The sequence below is a fragment of the Amphiprion ocellaris genome, chromosome 5, assembly GCF_022539595.1.
Source record: "Amphiprion ocellaris isolate individual 3 ecotype Okinawa chromosome 5, ASM2253959v1, whole genome shotgun sequence".
NCBI lineage: Eukaryota > Metazoa > Chordata > Actinopteri > Pomacentridae > Amphiprion > Amphiprion ocellaris.
The window spans coordinates 14,784,690-14,807,555 of NC_072770.1; the positions used below are offsets into that span (position 1 = coordinate 14,784,690).

The 22,866-nt window shown below is 39.5% G+C and overlaps 1 protein-coding gene across 12 annotated transcripts in view; it reads left to right on the forward strand.

Annotated features, from left to right (window-relative positions):
* The window catches only part of LOC111562651 (protein 4.1-like), a 93,116-nt gene that overhangs the window by 38,893 nt on the left and 31,357 nt on the right, over nt 1-22,866 (forward strand). For 11 of the 12 annotated variants that reach the window (XM_055010596.1, XM_035943988.2, XM_035943986.2 and 8 more), the window contains exons 2-4: nt 12,957-13,088; nt 15,591-15,758; nt 21,529-21,633. In XM_055010596.1, coding sequence (XP_054866571.1) covers nt 13,050-13,088; nt 15,591-15,758; nt 21,529-21,633 — 312 coding nt within the window. In that variant the 5' untranslated portion in view covers nt 12,957-13,049. Of the gene's footprint in view, nt 1-4,319; nt 4,466-12,956; nt 13,089-15,590; nt 15,759-21,528; nt 21,634-22,866 lie in introns of those variants that run through there. The other variant, XM_035943987.2, reaches the window with a different exon arrangement.

Below are 22,866 nucleotides of genomic sequence, written 5' to 3' on the forward strand. Positions count from 1 at the left end.
AGCCTGTCAGTGCTCAGACCATACGCCACACACTGCATCAAATTGGCCTCTATGGCTGTCGTCCCAGAAGAAAGCCTCTTCTAAAGATGATGCACAATGAAGCCCGCAAACAGTTTGCTGAAGACAAGCAGACTAAGGATATGGATTACTGGAACCATGTCCTGTGGTCTGATGAGACCAAGATAAACTTATTTGGTTCAGATGGTGTCAAGCGTGTGTGGCGGCAGCCAGGTGAGGAGTACAAAGACAAGTGTGTCTTGCCTACAGTCAAGCATGGTGGTGGGAGTGTCATGGTCTGGGGCTGTATGAGTGCTGCCGGCACTGGAAAATTACAGTTTATTGAGGGAAGCATGAATGCCAAAATGTACTGTGACATACTGAAGCAGAGCATGATCCCCTCCCTTAAGAAGCTGGGCCGCAGGGCATTATTTCAACATGATAATGACCCCAAACACACCTCCAAGATGACCACTGCCTTGCTAGAGAAGCTGAGAGTAAAGGTGATGGACTGGCCAAGCATGTCTCCAGACCTAAACCCAATTGAGCATCTGTGGGGCATCCTTAAACGGAAGGTGGAGGAGCGTAAGGTCTCTAACATCCACCAGCTCCGTGATGTCATCATGGAGGAGTGGGAGATGATTCCAGTGGCAACCTGTGAAGCTCTGGTGAACTCCATGCCCAGGAGGGTGAAGGCAGTGCTGGAAAATAATGGTGGCCACACAAAATATTGACACTTGGGCCCAATTTGGACATTTTCAGTTAGGGGTGTACTCACTTTTGTTGCCAGCAGTTTAGACATTAATGGCTGTGTTTTAGTTATTTTGATGGGAAGATAAAATGTACACTGTTATCCAAGCTGTACGGTGACTACTTTACATTGTATGAAAGTTTCATTTCGTCAGTGTTGTCCCATGAATAGATATCATTAAATATTTGGAGAAATGCAAGGGGTGGACTCACTTTTGTGAGATACTGTATATATATATATATATATATATATATATATATATATATATATATATATACACACACACACATACACATACACACACACACACACACACACACACACACACACACACACACACACACACACACACACACACACACACACACACACACACACACCACACACACACACACACACATATATATATATGAATCACTTAGACTACAGGTGATATAAATATGTTGTAGTCTAGGAGAACTAGGAAGGACTGTGCTGTGTATTATCCTGTTTTAATAACTGAGGTGGCAAAATATATTTATCTGATCACCACTCAGTTTCACAAAGCATAAATAAAGAGCAACACAAGCTGAAATTTCCATTAGTCCTTCTCAGACATGGGATATGTAATATAACTGGCTTCATCTGTCTGTTTTTGTAATTTAGACATACAGTTTTTCCAATAAATTAATGTTTGGTGGTATGGTTTTATTAAGAAAGGGCTGCAGCGTTTGTGAGATAGTTGGCACCACTGCTAAACAAGAGAGGTGTGCTGGAAAATACTGATATAAAATCTGTATTAAATGCTGTTCCATTAAAGCAGCACCATTCAATGTTGTTTTAAAAAACTGAAAGCAAATGCGTGTGTGTAATGTGAAAAGGGTTTCTTATCGACTTAGAATTATCACTTGTCTCTGCAGAATGCCACACCTCTTAGTACACATGAATGACAAAACAACGGCAACATTAGCAACGATAAAAACTTGTATCATTTCCGACAACTGAAATGTTGAAAAAATTTGTGGCTGAAATCACAGCACCATGGAATGTTTAATAGAGATGTACCCACAAACAAAATGACCTTGCGCTGAGCACAGGAGTGTGTTATGCATGTGTATGTTACGTAGAGATACCGAATCATGTGACCTAAATATGTAGTGAGCGGCGGGAATTGATGAACTCAGAAACACCCCCACAATTTAATCAATTGTTCCTTGTACCTTTTCCGATGAATAAGTCCCATTAAGTCCGCAACGGTCAATTTGTAGTAGGATCGCAATCATGTGATCGTCAGCAGACAGCTGGCATAGTGTTTACTTGTTGTCATAGCTACAGTGATGCTGTGTCGCTATCTTGCAATGATACGGAAATCTTTAACAAATCTGTGGATCCAGACTATAAACCACATCACTGCCAAAATCTAATCAGTTGGTCCTTGTGTCATTTCTGACCTTCCCTGAAGATTTCATCCAAATCCGTTAGTCTGTTTATGAATAATGTTGCTAGCAGACAGACAGACGGACAAACAGACAGACAAACGTACGCTGATCGTCACATAACTCCGGCTGTCCTTGGCGGAGTGATAAGGAAATTGTTCAGTAGAATGTTTGAGAGTTTCACTTGATCTAAATGCACCAGATGTAAACTGATATGGAAGCATATGTGGAAGAACGATGTTTTGAGAGACCACACCCTAAAGTGTGTTGTCTTCTTGACTCATAAATAGCCTATCATATCTTTTGATAGTGGAGTGTGCTACAAGTGACAAACAAACACCCAATCATTTAAACTGCTGTGCTGCTTGGTTGCATCATCAGCATAATAATCCATTTTTATTTGTAATTTACTTTTCATTTAAGAAAAATCTCAAAGTGCTAATGCGACACACAAACAGAAAAAGTACATGTTAATGTTAAATCAGTTTACCTCAAAGCTGATTCTGCTTTCTTTCTTTCTTTTTTATATGCGTATCAAGTCGAGGTTGCTCCTTTATCCTTTTAAAAAAAAATCTTTGTGTGAATTTTTATCTATTTGTGCGTGTGGTTTGGCTTTACGTTAACGTTAAAATTAAGGATGCAAATGTCAAAAAAATTCTCTTATCTAAATGCTGGTAATATTATCACTTAATGTTTGAGAAATTGTGAAAATGAGTTAACAAAATTGTCCTCATTCCATTAGCCACGTGGTTACAGGAACTTTAGATTGTCTGCATATGGCACTGCCTAGAAGCCACTAATCGCTACAGAAGTCTCTGTCACGGTGGCCAGTTGCTAGCTTAACCCACTCAATGTTCTCAGCCACAGAAACATAAAAAATAAAACACAAAAACAAACCTTACCAAACTACATCAATCAAAATTTAAAGTAAACACAACTGAAATAAAAATCACGCAACTATTAATTTTACAATTTTAATATCAACATTAGCATTCTTATTGTTCTTTATTCTTGCAAACACAGAGCTTGCTATAGATAAACACGTACATTTTTTTGATTGATTAACTATTAATTACATCCTTAATTAGTTATTATTTCTGTGCTTTGACAAATACATATGACTTTAAGAAATTTAAGTATTTGATTTTTTTTATGTAAAAGATATCACTATATATTATAAAACTTTACTGTCTACATTATAAAACTTTTTTTGTTCATTCTCGCCAGCTTTCAACAGTGTAGTTTTTAGCGGTTTTCACTGAAAAATCGAATAAATTCATCGCACACTGCTTGCCTAGCACAAAAACATAGACAAAGTTAGAGAGTGGCTAGTTATGCTAGTGCAGCCTTTACCAACTGCAGTGCCAGATATTTCTTTCAGAAGTTGGTGGAGACGAAAACGTGGCCAAAAGGAGAGTAAATATTGGGCTGAAATGTGTTGCGTGTTTAAACCCTGAATGAATGCTAATGTTGCCACATTTCTGATGGATGTGAACACAACTCTTATCTAACATAGTAAAACCATTTTTACTTTTAGAAGGTGAGATGTGCTGCAAAGATTTAATACACACACAGAGAGTAATGTAAGTGTATCAATGTGGTATATTTATGCAGTGCTGAAATATGTATTCAAATGTTACCACAATAGTTTTTCTAGTGAGGCAGCTGCTATGACTTTTAAATGTACTTTTGAACAGTAAATCAGATGTTATTTAGGCATGGGCTTGTCATCACGTCCAGGTGTGTGCATGAAAGTGGCTGAAATTGTGGCTACTGTTATTAACAAATGCTCCTGCAATCATTGCTGTCGAACTGATTGCAAAGGCAAGTTGATTAATTTCTGTATAAAAATATATATATACATGACGAGAGGACAGAATGTACCGTGAAAAACAGTGAAGGTGAGATTAGAAAGACTGGAGGCTTATTTACAAAAAAATGAAATTGAAAAAAAGCCACACAATAAATATGAATTTTAATTCATTGGAACAAAAAGAAAAATAAATTAACAGCCATCTAATGCAGAAAGTGAAATCAAAGGGAAAGTGAGAGTGTGTTGCGTGGGAGGGTGTGTGTGCATGTGTGCGTGTGTGTTTGTGTATTTCTTCAAAGGGAAAGGCGAAATGAGGGTGAGACTGTGTGTGCAATGCTGAGGCAAAACTTCAAGCAGTTTGGGTCGTCACACGAGTCCTGTTTGAAATTGTCGAGAGATGTGGATTTATTGGCAACGTGACTTGAACTGTGGGACAGTCAAGCTCGTCTTCAGCTAACGCCGCACAGACAGCGGTTTGTAGAGAATCTGGTGAGTTGCAGGTTACAGTAGTGTGTTGTGTTTGGAAAATAGTAAACCTTGTATGTATGCAAAGGAATCACCTCATCAGTCTGCCTGCTGACAAACACTAAACCAACAGGTAATACGTTAATACTGTCAGCAATTTAACAATGCTTATCTTTGTTTGGGATCAAATTACCCTTAACCCCGCAAAACTAAACAGTAAAAAACGCCTGCGAGTACAGTTTCATCCAAACTGCACTGACCCGTTTGGTTTTTTTTTTTTGTCTGCATCGCTTCACCAACAGCCACAAAACAGCTGTAATTGTGGTTCTAAGCAACAGGAAATAATTTTCGCCCGTTCACAGTGCTGGAGAATCTGCTTTGGGAAGTGCAGCATTTGTGGCAGTATCTCATTAAGTGGAGCACAGCGGAGGTTTCCTGCCGTGACAATTACACACTGGCCGTTGAGAATGTGACAGCACAGCAGAGCGACTGATGAAGCAGGAGCCCGCATCTAAATACACACATCTGAAAGATTAATTTGTGCTTTACATATTGTATGCATCTGATGGGACGAAAGCGGAGCAGTTTTCGCTCATTACTAATAGAAAAATGTCATCAGAATATTTGCATTTAGTGAGGAGATTTGAGGTTTGAAATATTACGCATTGAGACATAAAGTGAGTGGAGCTGAAAGACTTGTTTTGGAAAGGACTCTGGCAGCTGTAGCCTGAACACTCATAAGAGACAAAAGGGAATATCTCAAAAACAGGCATTGAAAGGATAATTCTTCTAAGTTGCATTGATCCATGTGTCATATTTGTAGCTTTTAGAATTTAGCACAGCTTTGACAGTGCACTTACAAGACAACAAGCCTCGTCCTGCCACCATGTGTCTCCCTGCCCTCCAGGTTTATGTTGATGCCTCCTCAGCCGCCCATGTGCTCCCACACCCATGCCCTCATTTGCCTGCACTAAACTCCCATTAGCTTGCTCGCAAACTGCTAGGTTTCACTTTAGCTATGCTGCTTTCGCTCATCTATCACAGTATCAGCTGCGAGAGTAAGGACAGATAGAGGAGGTTTCAAGGGGGGAAAAAAACCCAAAGCTCTAGTCCCTGCAGTGTCTGGAATCTTCAGACAGATCTGTCAGAGGTGAGGCGTCTGTCCTCGAGTATGCACTAGTGCTCTCCGGCACAACATGAGAAAGGTCAGCTTCCATTAGATACACTGTGACGGAGTGTCTCTGCAGCAATTTACGCTCAACCCTCTGCTGGTCTTCTTGGTAATTCTGCTCTCTCTCCTTTAACTTTGTGTGTTGATATACATCTAAGAGCTGACTGATGTCTAGAATTAGATATGTAGTCTGCTGAGAGGAAGCACGTGTTGTTGCTACAGCTGCTGAGAGGACATGTGGCTTGTTTTTCCTCTCAGAGCAATTCCAGAAGTACTGCAGGAATGTGAAGCTTTGTGTAGTTGTTGTTGTTGTGCTGTCATTCCAATGAGGCCTCATCTGTCATCGAGCCCTGGCATAGGATCACCCAGGAAACTTAGCTGAGTAATGAGAGGGCACTCCAGCTTCAGGAGGTGCAAAGGCTGCAATGCCGTCTTTATAAGAATGCTATTAGAAAAACACACTGCTTCTCTTTGCTCTAAGTGCTTTGGTAAAATAGAAAACAAAAATGCTCTTGGCAATGCCTGAGAGGCTTCCATCAGTGTTGCCGCTTGTTGTCAGGGTGTATGACAGGCAGTGTGTTTATGTGCGACGCTGGTGAATGAGAGCAGTGTCCTTGAGCCGTCCATCCTTCTCGCTGAGCGACTGTTTGAACTGACATGTAGCAGGGCAGACAGAAGCACCGCTGCTTTCTAGGAGGAAGCCCTGGAGTTGTTGACGACATGATGAGGTGTTGCCCAGTAAAGTAGCAGGTGTCCAGTGGCCACTGAATGTGGACAGTAAGAAACACTTAATGCACAAACACATACAGTGTTGTTTCTCTTTTGGAGAAATGTTGGTCGACCGGCCACTCCTGGGAAGGTTCACCACTGTTCCATGTTTTCTCCATTTGTGGATAATGTCTCTCACTGTGGTTCTCTGGAGTCCTCAGCAATGGCTTTGTAATCCTCCAGACTGATAAATGTCAATGACTTTGTTTCACATCTGTTCTTGAATCCCTTCAGAACATGGCTTCATGTGCTGCTTTTTGAGATCCTTTGGCTACTTCACAATGACCGACAGGTTCTATTTGAGTGATATTTAGATTCAAGAAGCCTGGCAGAAATCGTATGTGGGTGTGGCTGGTGAAATAACCAATTTGGTAATTTGGTGGATTGGTAGCTAAGGGGGCAGCTACTTTTTTATATAAAGGGCAAGATGGGGCTGGACACTATTTTTCCTTCAAAATATAAAATCATCATCTAAAAACTGAATTTTGTGTTTTCATGGGTTATCTTCGTCTCATTAAATTTTGTTTGATGATCTGAAACATTTATGTGTGACAAATATGGAAAATAGAAGATTTCTGTAGGGGGGGCAAATACTTTTTCACAGCACTGTTTACAGCCAGTATTGTGCAGTTCTAAACCGGGAAGAGCTGCTGGTTAAATAACATTTCCATCAGTTTGATTCGGCGGTTGGCACTAATTTACCTCTCAGACTCTGATGCTGGAGGGAAGAAACAAGTCAGCAGCATGAATCAGAGCTGTAGGCAGTGGGAACAAAACACAGCTCTGACGGATGAATTGCAGTGACCTAGAATCCCAAACAGAACTGACAAAAACAGAATGAATCAATAAATGAGTAAAAATATTGTCAGCCCTGTACAAAGAATAACTCACCGTAACAGTACAAATATTTGAATTTTCGGGCGTATGGTTGATGTTTTGTGCCAAAATGCTTCTTGGGAGTCATAGCTGACTTTTGTTGACTCATGTTTTTATGAGTTGTCAAACCAGAAAAAGAGCAAGACATCATTTGATTGTCGTTGCTAATCTTTGAGGTAGGTGTGGGCTGTGTTTGAAATCACTTACTTTTTACTAGATATTGCACTTGTTACTATCTACCATTGTATTTGAAAGCTTGAGTTCTGTGTGTGTAATTTTATCTACTAACATCCTGTCGATTGCATGTGCGTGTTTTTTCTGCAAACAATATCACAAAGCAATGCGCCACACCTTATATTTGCCCAAATTGCCATTGTGCAAGGAAAAAGCTGATAGTAAAATGGATAATAATTAATAACTGTAGATTACTGTTCACTTTTAAATGTCTTTTGTCTTTGGAATAGTAAACGTGGCTTCATATTCACCCAAACATTCCAATCACTTGATAATGATTTGCAGAAATATAACAGGACTGTTCATGCTGATTTGCCCCTGTATTTGAACTTCAGCCTTGAATTAGGATTCAGACACTGTACCTATTTTGTAATATATCCCTTTCATCTGCATGCTATATATTATTTCTGCTACATCATCATCATCAAACACTAATACCTTTATTTTTGTGTATGTTTCAGCCTGGCTGCATTTATCTGTTCCCAACACTATCTAAAGCTAGCATGTATCCAATTGCAGTAGCTATCGTCTTTTTCTTCTATTTTCCAAATGTGCTCGATGCAATTACTCAACTGCATGGCACTCTCAGTGCTTGCTAATGGACAAATGCGATTAAGATCACAGAGCCATGGATTGTACAATGAGATTATAGGGCGTGCTGGCCAAATAGTGATGACCATGCACTCTCAGTCCCCTGATCAGGAGCTGGTTGTGTTTGCTGGTAGATAGCAGAGGGAGTTTAGCAGCAGTAGTGGCGGCCTGCATCTCTGCCTCAGCCTTCCCACCGTCCCTGTGTGCGGCTTCTCCAACGCTAACCAGAGGGAAGGCTGCTTGACATTTCCTTTGAGTCGTGATGCCACATCAGCTTATTTCCGTCCCTCTTGTCATTTCTTATCTTTTCCGTTTGTCCTTGATCCTCCTGTCTTTCTTCCCGCCTCATCTTTTGGCCTCTCGTCTTCCCCTCCTTGTTCGGGATGGTTTTTCTGTTTTTCTGTCGCTCCTTTTATGGCGAGAGAAACAGAGAGAGAGACGATTGGGTGCGAAAAAAAAATAAAAAGAGTTACTCTATGCTGTTACCATGGCAACTGCATCTCGGAGCCGAGCCAGTACTCTTCCACAGATATGCATGCTCCCTCTCTTATTCTCCCTTCACTTGCCCAGCTTAGATTAAAGCTTACCTCTGATGAGAATGAAAGAGAGAGAGAGAGAGAAGCAGGAGAAACAAGGGAATAGGCTGCTCTTGTTAGGGAAGAGTAGCGTTTCACAACCCTCCACGGAAACAATATGCTTTCCTCTGTGATGAATTATTATTGCTGATGGCAGATATCAAAGACAGACCTTGTCAGTCAACTGCAGGTAGTGTACAACAAAGGAGACATGTAGTACACTTTGCACTGTAACATTCTTTCTTCTCCGCTGCAGAGGTCTCAGTCATTGGGCTGATGGAGGCAATTGTGGGTAATGGTGTGTTACAGGAAATTAATGCATTCGCGGGGCTCCACTGCCTCACTCACTCACTCACTCCATGACATCAATCTGTGTTAATTTGGTAATTAATCTGATTTCATGAGAAGACGTCTCAATAAGGGACCCCATTTACTACAAACTAACTTTGGATTATGGGATTTGTACTCTCTGTTATGTGTATCTGCTGGCATGCGATGTGTCCTTGAAGGGCGGTGCAATTATTGGCAGACATGAATCGAACAAATCTTTTATGACCACTTCAAAGTAACAGTAACTATCGACTGGGGTGCCGTTATGAAATGAGTCACGGTCGGCTGTGTTGCTTGTTAATATGTTCACAACAAAAGTGAAGAATGTCCACAGTGGGAAGCAGAGATGGTTGGACTGAGCACAACTATAGACAGCTATATCCACACAAATGGCTGTAGATGAATGCATTGTGCCATGTAGCCCAGATGGATGTTAAGTGATTGGGGACGTCGACTTCTGTTTCTCTTGGACGGGATGAGAAAGAGCACACCTGTAATGCACACAGGGGAGGCTCTCGTTATTTTCAGCTTGACTGAATCGGACCTGGAGGCGATAACAGTACGATATTTCGCGCGCTGTGTGTTTGCTTCCTTTCCCCCCCATCAGAACGCGATAACTGAAAGAGTTTTTTCCTCTGCAATCAGGGAGTTTACTTGGCAGTCATATCCGCGATTCAGCCAATGTCTGGAAATTGATTTAGCAACTTATAGCTCAGTGCCCAGCTGGATGAAACAGCGAGGGGGGGAAATGAGGCCCTGAGCGGACATAGCTCTCCAAGCTTCACTTTTGTCCCCAAGGAGAGGAATTCATTTCTGTCAAATCACTGTGATTGTAAGTAATGGAGCGGCTGTGATAGCAGAGCAGAGGAGGAGGAGGAGAAGCAGAGGAGGGGCTTCACACTCCTTTAGCCACTCGCAGTATGTCAAGACCTTCCCTGGTTTGGAGTCAGAAGGGGGCTGTGTCTCCTCTGAACCAGCGTGAACCGGCTGTGCTCTCGTCGTTGTCGTCAGCCGCAATCGCCCACAATCCCAGAGTGCATTATGCTGATGTGATTTGCTGCTCATAGGGCAGAGAGACCACCAGGGTCACATAGAGCCTGGATTATATACAGTACAAGGCCCTGGAGTCTCTCTGGGGACCTCTATAATACATTGCATCATTCCTATATGCTGTGTTGAGCAGATCCCATTGAGGATATGTTCACATATTATGTGCCTTGCCTCCATTTGATAAGAGGTCATGGAAGAACGTGTTCCAGGGTCATGAGCATCGTATTCGTCTTGTGGGAAATCTACTGAGCAGTTAAAGAAGATTCAACCCTGTCCACAGGGTTACCTTGTGTTTCTGGTGGGGATGAGCAGCTTCTGTATTTTTCCCAGTTGAATTAACCCCATGACGCCTGAATTTATTTAAATTTAATAAAAAAAAACTTTTTTTGTGTGTTTTTGCTTTCCAGCTGATGCTAAAAAAAAAGTGGAGATTGTTAATTTATCTATTACACATAGAACAGATATATAATAACAACAATAACAGATATATAATAATTAGGTCCCACTCCGACCGGTCCTACGAGAAACCAGTGCTTTCAAAAGGTTCTGAGGTACGTATTGAATATGCACAGACCAGCATTGGGGGAATGGATACACTATCTCAGCTGCAGTCTGAATGAAAGTGGTATGTTGCGAATTCGCGACAATAGGCGTCAAGGGGTTAAACAAAAAAAAAGACGATCTTGTCTCAATAATGGCGTTTAAAGGCAGGTTGTCTTTACAAATGTGTTTTTGTATCATTCAAAGTAAGGTGTCAGGTTTTTCTTTCTTCAAAGGCATCATTTTTAATTCTCCACTCTTTACTAATATTCAAAAATCACACAGAGAAATCCGTTGTGGGGGAGGCAGAGCTGTCGGTTTCTCCTTAATAAACGACAAAGGAATGCACACAGTGTGAATTTTATTTTTGCATCATGCACTCAACAGTACCCAACCCATTAGGGCTTCCAAGACATCAAATATACAGTTGCAGTGGTGAAACACGACTCCTTAGAAGAGAACATAAATTATTACACAAAAATCTACAATGTGAACAAAATGCTTTTCCTGCGTTGGATTTTCCAAGCTCTGACACAAAAAAAGGTTCCATTCTTAAAACTCAAGTCTTTCATTATGGTGAAGTAGAATACATCTGCATAGATTTACAGCAGTTTCTTGAGGAGCAGAGTCTTTAAATTATCATATGAAGCACAGTAAAAATACAAAATCCCTAAAAGGATGTCATTGTTAAGCCTGCCGGTTTGTACGCCTGGAATAGTGCACAAAACTATCTTTGACTATTCTCCTTAACAGAAGTATATGATAGTTATTTTATATGAAGCAATGCATGTGTGTAATTTAAACGTGCTCCTTTTATTGCACATACTATGGCTATTACTCTGTGTTCTGAATATTCTGACATTCTACTCACAAAGAATGCAAAACGGGTTCAAACAGGCCGTCTGGTTCTACGTACAAGTTCTAAAGCTCACTAATTACCACTCCAAGATGTTACTAGGTCAAGAAATAGTGCACACATAGACCTTGTTCACCTGCAGCTCGATACTTTTACTGCTCTTGTTTTCATATTAAACCAGTGAACATAGTGTGTCAGTTTGAGAGCTTTAGACATGAATCTGATTGCAAAACTAGCCATTTCTCCCCGTTTTTACTCTTTATCCTATGCTAAGCTAACCGTTTCCTGAAAGTGGATGGTAGTAGGTTTGTAACATTTTGAAGTAGTTGTACATTACTTTCATATTTATTTACACTAGTTTATACTTGTTCTACTCCTCTACATTTTAGAAGGAAGTATTCTACTTTACTCATACCTACATGTATTTGAATGTTATAGTTTCTAGCTACTTCACAATATATTAAGATTTGAGATAAGATCAGATAATATTTCTAAGCTTTTTTGATCCCACACTGGGGAAATTCATGTTACAGCAGCTGGAAACAGATGAGGCATGAAAGAAGCAGCAGGACAAGAAATTACAAAAGTACAATAGGACTAAAAAATAGAGATATAATAAATACATGTGGATAAGTACAGATATCATCAGCAACAGTAACGTGCTTAAAAATAGTAGATTGATGATTAAAATCCAAAAATGTTCCATCTGTTATTCTGAAATATGCCATTCTGCAGCATAAGTCCTATTACTTTTTGATCACAAAGTATATTTTTCTGCTAATGCTTTTAATTAAAAACTTTCTTGAGTTTGGAATGTTTGATTTTTACTTGTTAAAGAGCATTTCTGCACTGTGATACTGCTTCTAGCAGTCCAGATTCCATCTTAAGATCCTGTTTAGACGTGTCCTCAGTCCACACCTCTCCAAATTGACGAGACTGGCTGCTCTCCACTTTTACTTAACTTGTGGTTATTGTTTCATCCATCCACACCTATGACTTATAACTGAAAACAGGCTCCAACTGGGAAATTGGCACTTTATCACAAAACATTGATGATGCATAATAAAGTTACATAACGAAACAAAGCAGCTGCTCTATACTGGAATCATCTTTGTGTCTTTGATTTATTTCATAGCATATGGTCTTCATTTGATTAAAAATGGATGATACTATGACCTGAATTTAGTATGGTTTCAAGCTCTATGTTTCTTTCTTCTTTTTTATTTTTTTAGTGTTGGAGGTTGTCTTGCTTAAATAGATGATCATTATCTGGCTCAGTGAGGGATTTTATAATTAAGGTGAATGTCCTTGATGGCAAGGTGAATTACGCCTGAACAGTTTTCAGAATTTGAAACGAAGTTGTAATTCGGGCTCCTTTTGAATTGAATGCATTCATGTTTGGAATTTTTCACTGCTGTTTCTTCAGATATTCTAACAGTAAGCATACACGAATGGTTTTGGTGTAGCATTTTGAAGCAAAGACTCTACTTGTTATATATAATATATACTCCTGTGTGTTGTCAGGTTGGTGTCACGTTGCTGAAGCGACAGAGGAAGGCCCGGAGGTGAAGAGAACAAGCTAGGGGTCCTCCCAGACAGCAGGGGGCAGCAGCAGGCATGCAGGACTCCGCCTCTGACAGCAAGATGGCAAAACAGGTTAGCACGATGCTAATTGGACTGTTAAAAAGTTGCTGAAATCACAGAATTACCAATGTTTGGGTAAAGTAAAAAAAAAAAAAAACACAATATACAGAGTGTTAGCTTTTATTTTTTAAGTTATTTAAGTGGTTGCAGCTGTGTAAACAAGAAATCACCATATCATCAAAACTTGCACACATTGTAAATAATACAACTGCCAAAAATGACAGTTTAAGGGAGGGAAGTGATCAATTGATAGTAATTAATTGTTTCCTTGTAAATATAACTGTGACTGTGTCATTTAAATCCAAAAATATCTAAATGTATGTGAATAAAATTATTCAATCAGACGTGCCAACACAATAGATGCAATTTATGATGTTAGCATAGCATTTTCCAATTGAAGTTCCATTATTTTATGTATAAAATTAAAGATTTTTGAAGGTTTCTTCACTGTTAAAAAGTATTTTTTGAAGTTTCAGGTCAGATATATCAACCACATTTCATATTTCCTCTTCGCCAGTCTAAACAATCAACTGTATCAATTGTTTATCATAGAAGCTAATGTTAGCATGGCAGTTGTGTTTCTTTTTTTTTTTTTAGCTAGCAGGAGTTACTGGTTGTTAAGAACTAATGCTACTTTGAATCTGTCATGTTGTGTGTTTGCTGCAACATATTTTAACTGTAGAATATTTTGTAGTGTTAAAACTTGCTTAAAAATAAGCCGTTTTCAGCTAATTTTAACCTGCACAAAACCAGTGTGAATCACAAGCCTCGTCTTTTAGTGATCTAAGAATATCATTGCTCTGCAGTTATATTAATATACTGGGTTCGTCAAAACAGGCCTTTGGGTCTTTTATATAATGATGATAACAATGATTATGATGAAGTTTCATCTGGAGTAATTAACTCACAATATTTCTTGATATTGCAACAGTTTTCCCTGGTTCAAAATGATGTTGTTAAGCAGTTATGTTTTATTTCTGGTTTCTTTTTTGGCTTGTTTACTGAGTAACCTGCTAGGGATGTCAAAATACCAGAAATGTAATTTTCTCTAACAATACAACTTAAATTTTGATTTTTACAGCAACAACAACATGAAACAAACAAAACAAAACAAAGAAATAAATCTATTTTAGCATGAACTGTTCAGTTAAAAAATTGGAATGAAGCCTTTACATTGTAATTAAAAAGACATTACTATTTAAAAAAGAGAAAAAACAGCACTTTCTATGGTGGGATAGTATTTCCACTACAGTGTCCAGCTGAATAATATTTAAAAAAAGAATGTGAAGAAAAAAAATCAAAAATAGGCCAGTTGTAAATGAATATATGAAAAAATGTTATCATTATAATAAACTGCGAAATGTAGGCTTTAATACAAAAAACACTGTGTTTAGAAAGTCAGTCATCTACTTTACTTGTAAAGACTTTGATATGGGTTTATGTCATATTTTCTGAGTCACTGAAAAGCTTCCAATATACTTGACGATGTGTGTGTTGGTCTAATCTGCGTCTGTCTGCAACATCCTCCTAATGCTCATATTATGGAAAGACCATTAGACATGCATGCTTTCTGCTATATGTTGACAGGCTGAATCGTAATATGAGTAACATACACTGTAGCCGGACTGAGTCACTGAGACGTCATCCATTGGTTTGTGGATTATCGTTTTGAAGCCTTAAGTTTGGAATTTAGCTTCATCCCAACAGACAGAATTTGATTTTATTGTCTATTTTACTGTAAATGGGACCATAATTTACAAAATAAACATTATGCTATATTTAATAAGTCTTGAAACTAATGATTGAAACCATAAACTCTTTAGGAAAACGTTTATTGCAATAAAAATTCAAGTAAGAAGTAGGGTTATGTTCTCATAGATGTATATACTGTTTCACTTTGCAACCTGAAAACCAGCAGGAGACCTTTTCAGACCTAGAGGCTACGTCCATCTTTTATATAGAATCTATAACAAACTAATGCTGTCAACAGCAGGTAGCTCACATTGTAATCTACCTGCCACAAGTCATAGCAAACCCGCGGCTCTGCCTGCACTTGCCGATGCCATTTACAATCTCCAGTAGGCGAACTATGACAGCTGCTGTACTTTTGGTACCTTTAGAATCATACAAAAAAAAGCATCATCACGAATTCTGTTATAAAACTGGTTCCTGATTATCGCTTCTAGCGGCATCCGTAGTGATGACTTCAATTACTAGGACACTTATGGCAGATGTTTCAGTATTTCAGTATACTGCACAAAATCCAGTATCTATTAAAGCCACAATGCTGACTTTGTACTGTCAGCTTTTGCTCTACTCCCTGCATCCTTTGTGATGTTTGCCCAGGAGGGATAATAGAATGTGAGACTAATAGTATTTTAATTAAAGAAGAGGATTTAAAATGTAAAAACGTGCTCTTATCTCAAGGTCCTGACTGGTGAGTTTTAACAGATGTATCTACAAATGTGTATTGAATTGACTGTCCTTGCTTTTTTTGATTCTTTATATATAAAGGAACAGAACTCCAAGCACCTCGATGAGCACAGAGAAACAGATGACATGTCTGAGAAAACATCACCAAACAAGAACCTCAAGTCTCCCCAAAAGGGCTCCAAACGACTTAAAACTGCCCCCTTCAAAGTGACCCTGCTGGATTCCTCCGAGTTCGAAGGAGAAGTTGAGGTAAGCACAATAGAAAGCAATTTGCATTAAGACATTTTCTGGAATTAGGCTTTACACGCTTTGAGCAAACCGCTGAAAAAAGTGCCATTATTCTTTTGCTTTTGTTGTTATTTTCCTATGTGGGTATTTGTGTGTGTTGTGTGGTGCTGCACAGAGCGGATAAAAGGGGCAGAGAGAATAAAAGAGAGGGTGCCGTGCTGAGAGCTCACCAGGGGGGTGAAAGCCAAAGAACTGTTACATATTTCTGTAATACACACAGTGGAACAAAAAAAAAATGGTGCAGCATAAAAGTCTTCATTCCACTCAAGGTATCTGCTGTCATTACTCCAGCAGTGTGAAATAGGGCATTTCCCACTTGCTGAGAAAGGAATCTGCATGCATAAGAGAAGAGAAAAAAGATAGATGTAGGTACATTTCCTTAAATAAATGCACAGCATCAAGTCGAAGTTTTTGCAGGTTTTATGCATAGCAGCAGGATACACCTCTGGCAGAGCAGATTTGTCTTTTTTATTCTGAAATCTTTGTACAGAATTGTGAAGGAAAGAATTTATACCCACTTACTTGACTATACAGAGATAGAAGTTATTTTGTTGCAAGTCCAACTTTTAATTTCACTAAGAGAATCTATCTAGAAAAACACATAAATTCAGCACATCGTGTAACTAACATATAGTTAACTTAGCTTGTTTGTTTCTGAGAGATAGACAGACTGCTGAAAACCTTAATATAAGAGCAATTTGAGATCATATAAGACAGAAATCGAACTAATATGAATTTGTGCAGCAATCGCAAGTGATCAGTTCTGTGCAAATACCAGTGTGGCCTGCTTTAGGTACAATTTTCATTCACCAAATAGCTGCTAATGGTACTTTATTGTTGCCTAAAACGACCAGTAAAGTGCCAATTTTATATTAAACTCTTTAAAAGTGATGGAAAAGCTTTCATTGTCAACATTAGAATTAACTAGGTTTGGTTAAAGCGATTAACATCTGCCTGTATTTAACTCTGCATACAAGAAAAATAGTTTAATGTAGTAAAGAAAAAGAAAAAACACATGTAAAAACAATAGCTGTGTTTTTACAGGGGCTATGTACAGTCATTCTTTTTACTCTGTGGTTTGGATTAGGTAAGTGAGATACAACATGTTAATCACTGATACTATACTATATATATACTGTATATTTATATACAGTATATCATCGTAGATCTTGGAGTGCAATTTCAAACTAATCATAATTGAATAAGGGTTAATCATATTAATGTTCTCCACAGTAAGTTGTTTTGGTATCAGTACTGGTTTTATATTAGCATTATTAGTAGAAAACCCTCTGAATATGTTCTACTGATTGGTCCCTTGTCCCCAAAAACAGGCCTCAGCACAGGCTGCTAAATGGATGTTAAGAAATCCATAGTTATTACATGATTGCAAGCCAGGTGCAGTCAAGGAGCAAATAGAAGAGCAATGTTATTACGAACCAGCCCCTAGGATAGTTGCAGAGTGCATACGTGCATGGACCTTTGTGTGTGTCTGTGATAACGGGGGAAGGTGCTTTTTATTTGCAAGTGTGTGTGTGTGTGTGTGTGTGTGTGTGTGTGTGTGTGTGTGTGTGTGTGTGTGTGTGTGTGTGTGTGTGTGTGTGTGTGTGTGTGTGTGTGTGTGTGTGTGTGTGTGTGTGTGTGTGTGTGTGTGTGTGTGTGTGTGTGTGTGTGAGAGGTAAGACCATCAGGAACTTTTTTTTCAGTGCTGTGAAAACATTCTGGAATGCACTTGGGCCTTTTCCACATCGTAACAATAGTTTGCCTTATAGTTACAAAAGCTTTTGTGTCTGAAGTGCGCTTCCTGTATATTCACCCGCCCTTGCAGCAATGACAGTCATTGCCAGGGAAGGATGTACAAAGCAAGAGTTTGGCGAGAGACTCAGACCTCCAGGTCATGGACAGGTTTGTTGCTGCTTCCTGTTGGTAATTGGTGGGGTGGAACTTCATGCCTGCCATATCTGAACCTCCCTTATGCTTCCAGGAGTTGGTAATAATAGTGTTGTGAGAAAACAGGCCACACTCTGGGAGGGTTTTCCCTGGAGGAGGTGCCGTATTCACGGGTTAATTAAGTCTCTTGTCATGGATGCATGGCTGAGCGTCCCCGCGGTCCTGGAACACCACGCCTTTACCCAGTTCTCTCCTCCAGCCTCCTCCCCTCTGAAACATGGTCAAGCCTGGCTGGGCCCTTGTGTTGAACAGAACTATTTTGGGTGGAACTGAGTTTTGCGTACTGTTTAGTTGTCTTTTTACATTGCCAAAATACGATCTGGGGGTTTCCCGTGTCCATTCAGGTGGTAAAACTGAGATTATTATTTTGCACCTGACTGTTTAATTGCTCCAGAGCAGAAAGCTAATAGGCTGGATCATCTTGGTCAAGGCTTGTTAAGACTCCAAATGCTGATTTGCTTATTTAAATCTGCCTCTGATATCACACAGCGTTCTGTTGCTGTACATTATAAGTGCTCCACAAGTGTTGCCCCACCATTCACTCACACACACTGGCAAAAAAAGAAAAACATTTTCAAGCTCTATCCTTGAGATATTAAGAAACAAGACAGCAGAGGGATAATACTGCATCCGTTTCCCTGGCAACTGCTTGCTCCAACTCCCTGTCACTTCACAAAGTAGGCTCAAGGGGAGGAGGTACGACAAGTAAGAGTATAAAACTGTATATATGTGGTTAAGTGTTAGGTTTAAACAGTAAGGATGAAGTGAAGTGTTTAACCTTGGTACAGTCCGTATGTTATGCTAGACGACGTAGATGATGACAATAGATGCAGACAGCCAGGGTTTAATACATAACGAACCTCAGGAACCAATCCTATCAACCTGTGGAGTACGTGAAGTTGGCCTTTCAGTTTCACAGGAGAGCCAGAAAAAAGGCACATGTTGTTTTTGGTTGCAAAGTTGGAAAGGTAAAATTGTCAGCAATCTTTATCCAACATAAACAACACATTGTGAGCTGTCTGATAAAGTAGTAAAAGTGAAAGTTCATCTATTCCTGTTACATCAGGAACACATGAAATATGACAGTACTTCAAAATGTTCTTTGATGCCACGTGGAAACAAGGGGCACAACTCCCATTTGGGGGCATAGCTGTATATTATAAAGCCTTATATCACTGTCCACAAAAACTCAACTGTTGGAAGCAATAAAAGAAAAAAAGGAGAGGAACGCTTTAAGCCGGCTGCTGTTGCTACCAAGACAATGCGTCAATCCACTTAGCACAGGTGGCAGATGCAATGAAATGTGGCTTTCAAGTGTTGCAACCATGAATCTTTCTCCCCCAACCTGCACCATCTGACTTCTATCTGTTTCCCAAACTGAAATCCCACTTGTGTGTTTGCCATTTTCATGCTATTAAGGATTATCCAGAGCCTCAAGATGTGACCTTCTTGTGCAAAGAGATAATTATGCCTGAACATCGGTGGACTAAGTGCATTCAAGTGACAGGAGACTATTTTGAAAAATAACGCAAGAACAGTCTTTCTCCTGTGATGTTTTCTGGTGAGGCAGAGAACCGTTTGAAGAGCCCTCGTCGTTTACCATTCTGGCACATCCACTTGCAGGCCACCCTGTGCAATTTGCTCTTGTTGTTGTTCTTCTTTTTCTTTGGAATCAGCGTCCTGTTTGAACATGTGTGGCCTAATTTCTCAACTGTTAGAACATGAAACTGGTTGGTAGTGACAGAAGTGGGGACTCATTTACATACTCTAAGACCCACACATAGTAAAGGCAGAAATAGTATAAAATTACACCTAAGCCATTTTAAGTCATGAAGGGATTACTTCATGGAAAATACAGTAATTTTTATAAGTCAGAGATGAGTTTTTGGGGTTTAATGAATGCCAGGAGAAGAACTTTAACATAGTTCTACTGTGTTCTATATTTAACAGTGGCATATGAGCCATGCATAAATTGATTATGTTGCCTCAACAACATAATCAATTTATAGGCTGCACCGCACAGCCTTATGAATACTCTATATAGACTAGGCATGTTTGAAACATATACAGTCTATGGTTTGGAGTCAAACCAAATGGGTTTAGAACCTGCAACCTTGAAGTTGGGAGGATTGAATGCTGAACCAACATGACAACTTAATTGGTTGCTACCATTTCAGCTTTGAATGGTGAGTCCACCTTAATTTGGATGAGTTGCAGTGACATTCTGTATAAACATTCATTTTCAGCAGATGATTCATCCCAGTGATTTTTGTCATCACCAGACTTTTCCTCTAGTACCACCATTAGATTGACAGTTTTTAGTAAAATATTTTGCCGTCCTCTGTATTGATTGCTACTAAATGTAGTACAGACAGTGGCTTATTTTAATATCTACTGGATGGATTCGAATAAAATTTGGTACGCACTTTCCCAGAGGAAAGGTGCTTTAGTGGGTCTCAGACTTTTCTTGTACTGTTACCAGAAAGTTGCATTTTTCAGTTCCATTTATTCCATCAGGGCTGCGTGGTGACTCAGTTGTTAGCACCGTAGCCTCACAGCTTCACTGGTTTGCATCCTGGTCTGGACCTGGGATGTTTCTGTGTGGAGGTTTTTATTTATTTTATTTTATTATCCCTTATTAATCCCACGAGGGGAAATTCTGATTTTCGCGTATCTCCCCAATTGGGAGAGTCAGAGCGACAGGTCAGCCATGGTACAGCGCCCCTGGTTAAGGGCCTTGCTCAAAGGCCCAACAGTGGCCACATCGGGGCTTGAACCTCTGACCTTCTGATCAGTAGTCCAGAGACTAAACCGTTGCGCCACCACTGGCCCTGGTTTTCATCGGGTTCTCCGGTTTCATCCCACAGTCCAAAGACATGCTGAGATTAATTGGTAATCCTACGTTGTCCATAGCTGTGAATGTGAGTGTGTTTGGTTGTCTGTCTCTGTGTGTGGCCCTGTGATAGACTGGTGACCTGTCCAGGGTGAACCCTGCCTTTGCCCTTAGTCGGTTTGGATAGGCTTCAGTCTCACCGCAACCCTACAGAGGATTAAGCGGTATATAGATAATGGATGGATGGATCTGTTCCATCAGCATTGTATTTTATGTTTGATACTATTAGAAGATGTTAGCATGCTGGTTTTCTGAGCTAATTTGGTAACCATTACCTGTTTACAGTGTTAGCATGCTGATGTTAGCATTTAGCTCAAAGCACTGCTTGGACATGAGTAGCTCAGACTCTTAGTGGTCATGTCCAAGTGTTTCTTTCAGCTCTAAGATGGTTTGGTTGCTTTGACTTGAAATAGTCACAGAAAGTGAAATGTTCCTCCAGACATTATTTTTAATATTAATATTGTGATAGATTGTAGGATTTCATACAAATACTCAGAGACTAGTGGAGTTCAGGAACTTGTCACCTGAAGGTGAAAGGAAGTATCTGTTGAATGCTCACCTTACTTTCTGTCAATAGTAGAATAAATCTCTGCCCACAGTGGCAAAGACCAATTTTCCACAGCATTTCATTCTACTTTCACTATCAAGTGTTTGATGCAGAGTGACTGTGACACAACACTGAAAGACTGTGTTCAAAGCCAGAGAAGCTTGAAAGGCCCAGATGTCTAATGGAGTCTGATAGTGTATTGGTGAGGCACTTCTTGCTCAATAAAACCTAACTGTAGCAGTAATAGATACTTATGTATGTATGGTATTTTAGTAACAGAAAAAAATCTTTCCTGTTTTTTTTTCCATGTTCAACTTTTGTGTCATGTACACTTGTCTTTTCAGAAACATTCCAAAGGACAGACTCTGATGGATATGGTGTGTGAGCATCTTAACCTGTTGGAGAAGGACTACTTTGGTCTGACCTTTGCCGACACAGACAGCCAGAAGGTCAGTGAATTGTGTACCGCAATAACCTCCTGAGAAAATTTAGTGCATAAACACATTGCTCACTGAACAATCTGTATTCCTCTCACTTGTTGGTTTGGTCGGCTCTCTCAGGGGCACACTATCCATCATTCAAAAGATGAATGGAAAATGGAAATTTCCATGCTCACACTGGGCCAGGACAAAAGCCATTTGAATAACTTGTGCAGCTGAAGATGAAAAAATGCCTACTCTACTCATTGCAAGATGCATATATGAAATTTTCTTCAAGAAATATTCTTTAGAGGCAGAAATAATTTCATGGGGTTGTTAAACCTTAATGGACTGAAGCCAAGAGCCACAGTTTAGGAAAATTTGAAGACCTAAGAAGAAATGTTAGGTCATAATGACTTCACTGGTTTCTCCATCTTTCTCTCATAACCATGGTATGTTAAAGGGTGAGCAGGCTAGGAAACTAATAGCACATAGCTAAATGTGCCAAATGTGCTTTCATTTGTAATGAAAGTGTTGAAAGTGAAAAGGAGAATGAAAGCTACTTAGCCCTTAGTGGCATAGCCAGGTTTTGAGATGCGCATTTTGCAGTATGTTTTTTATGGTGCTTGCAGCTCTCACGTGTTACATTTTACACCTGTATAATTGATTTTTGGCTACTTCAGGGATAGCATAGCATGCTATCAACACAAGATTGACATCTTTGGACTGTATAAAGATAATATTCTGAACACTTCAGCAAACAGCTTCCCATTTACACATCTATGAGACACAACATCAGTCAATCCACCTTAATTCACCAAATTTTAAAAAAAAAATCTGCCTCTTAGGATATATGTTTTATTATTGATGGAATATCAGAGTAGACAGAAACATTGACTTTTTTGACCACATTTACACCATCATATAACTGATATGATATGACATCACCCCTCTTTAGGAATTTTTTACTCAAAAACTAATGTTATCCATGACCCTAGACTTTACAAATGTTAGCCCAATCAGTCACCACTTACAAAAAACAATCTGTTAAATTGGAGATGGCCGGGTGTGGGGCGTTTTGTGATTTGAGGCGGAATGACCCATCAGTGCTAATTTGGGATTGCATTTTTTAAGGTATTTAACCAATTAAGGTCTAAAATTCACTCTCCAGCTAGCTCTGGCCTGTTAAAAGCTAATTGCTGTTTGCTCACTAGCTAGTTCCTGGCTTGTCTACCTTTTGGTGGCATACATTAGGTTTATGAC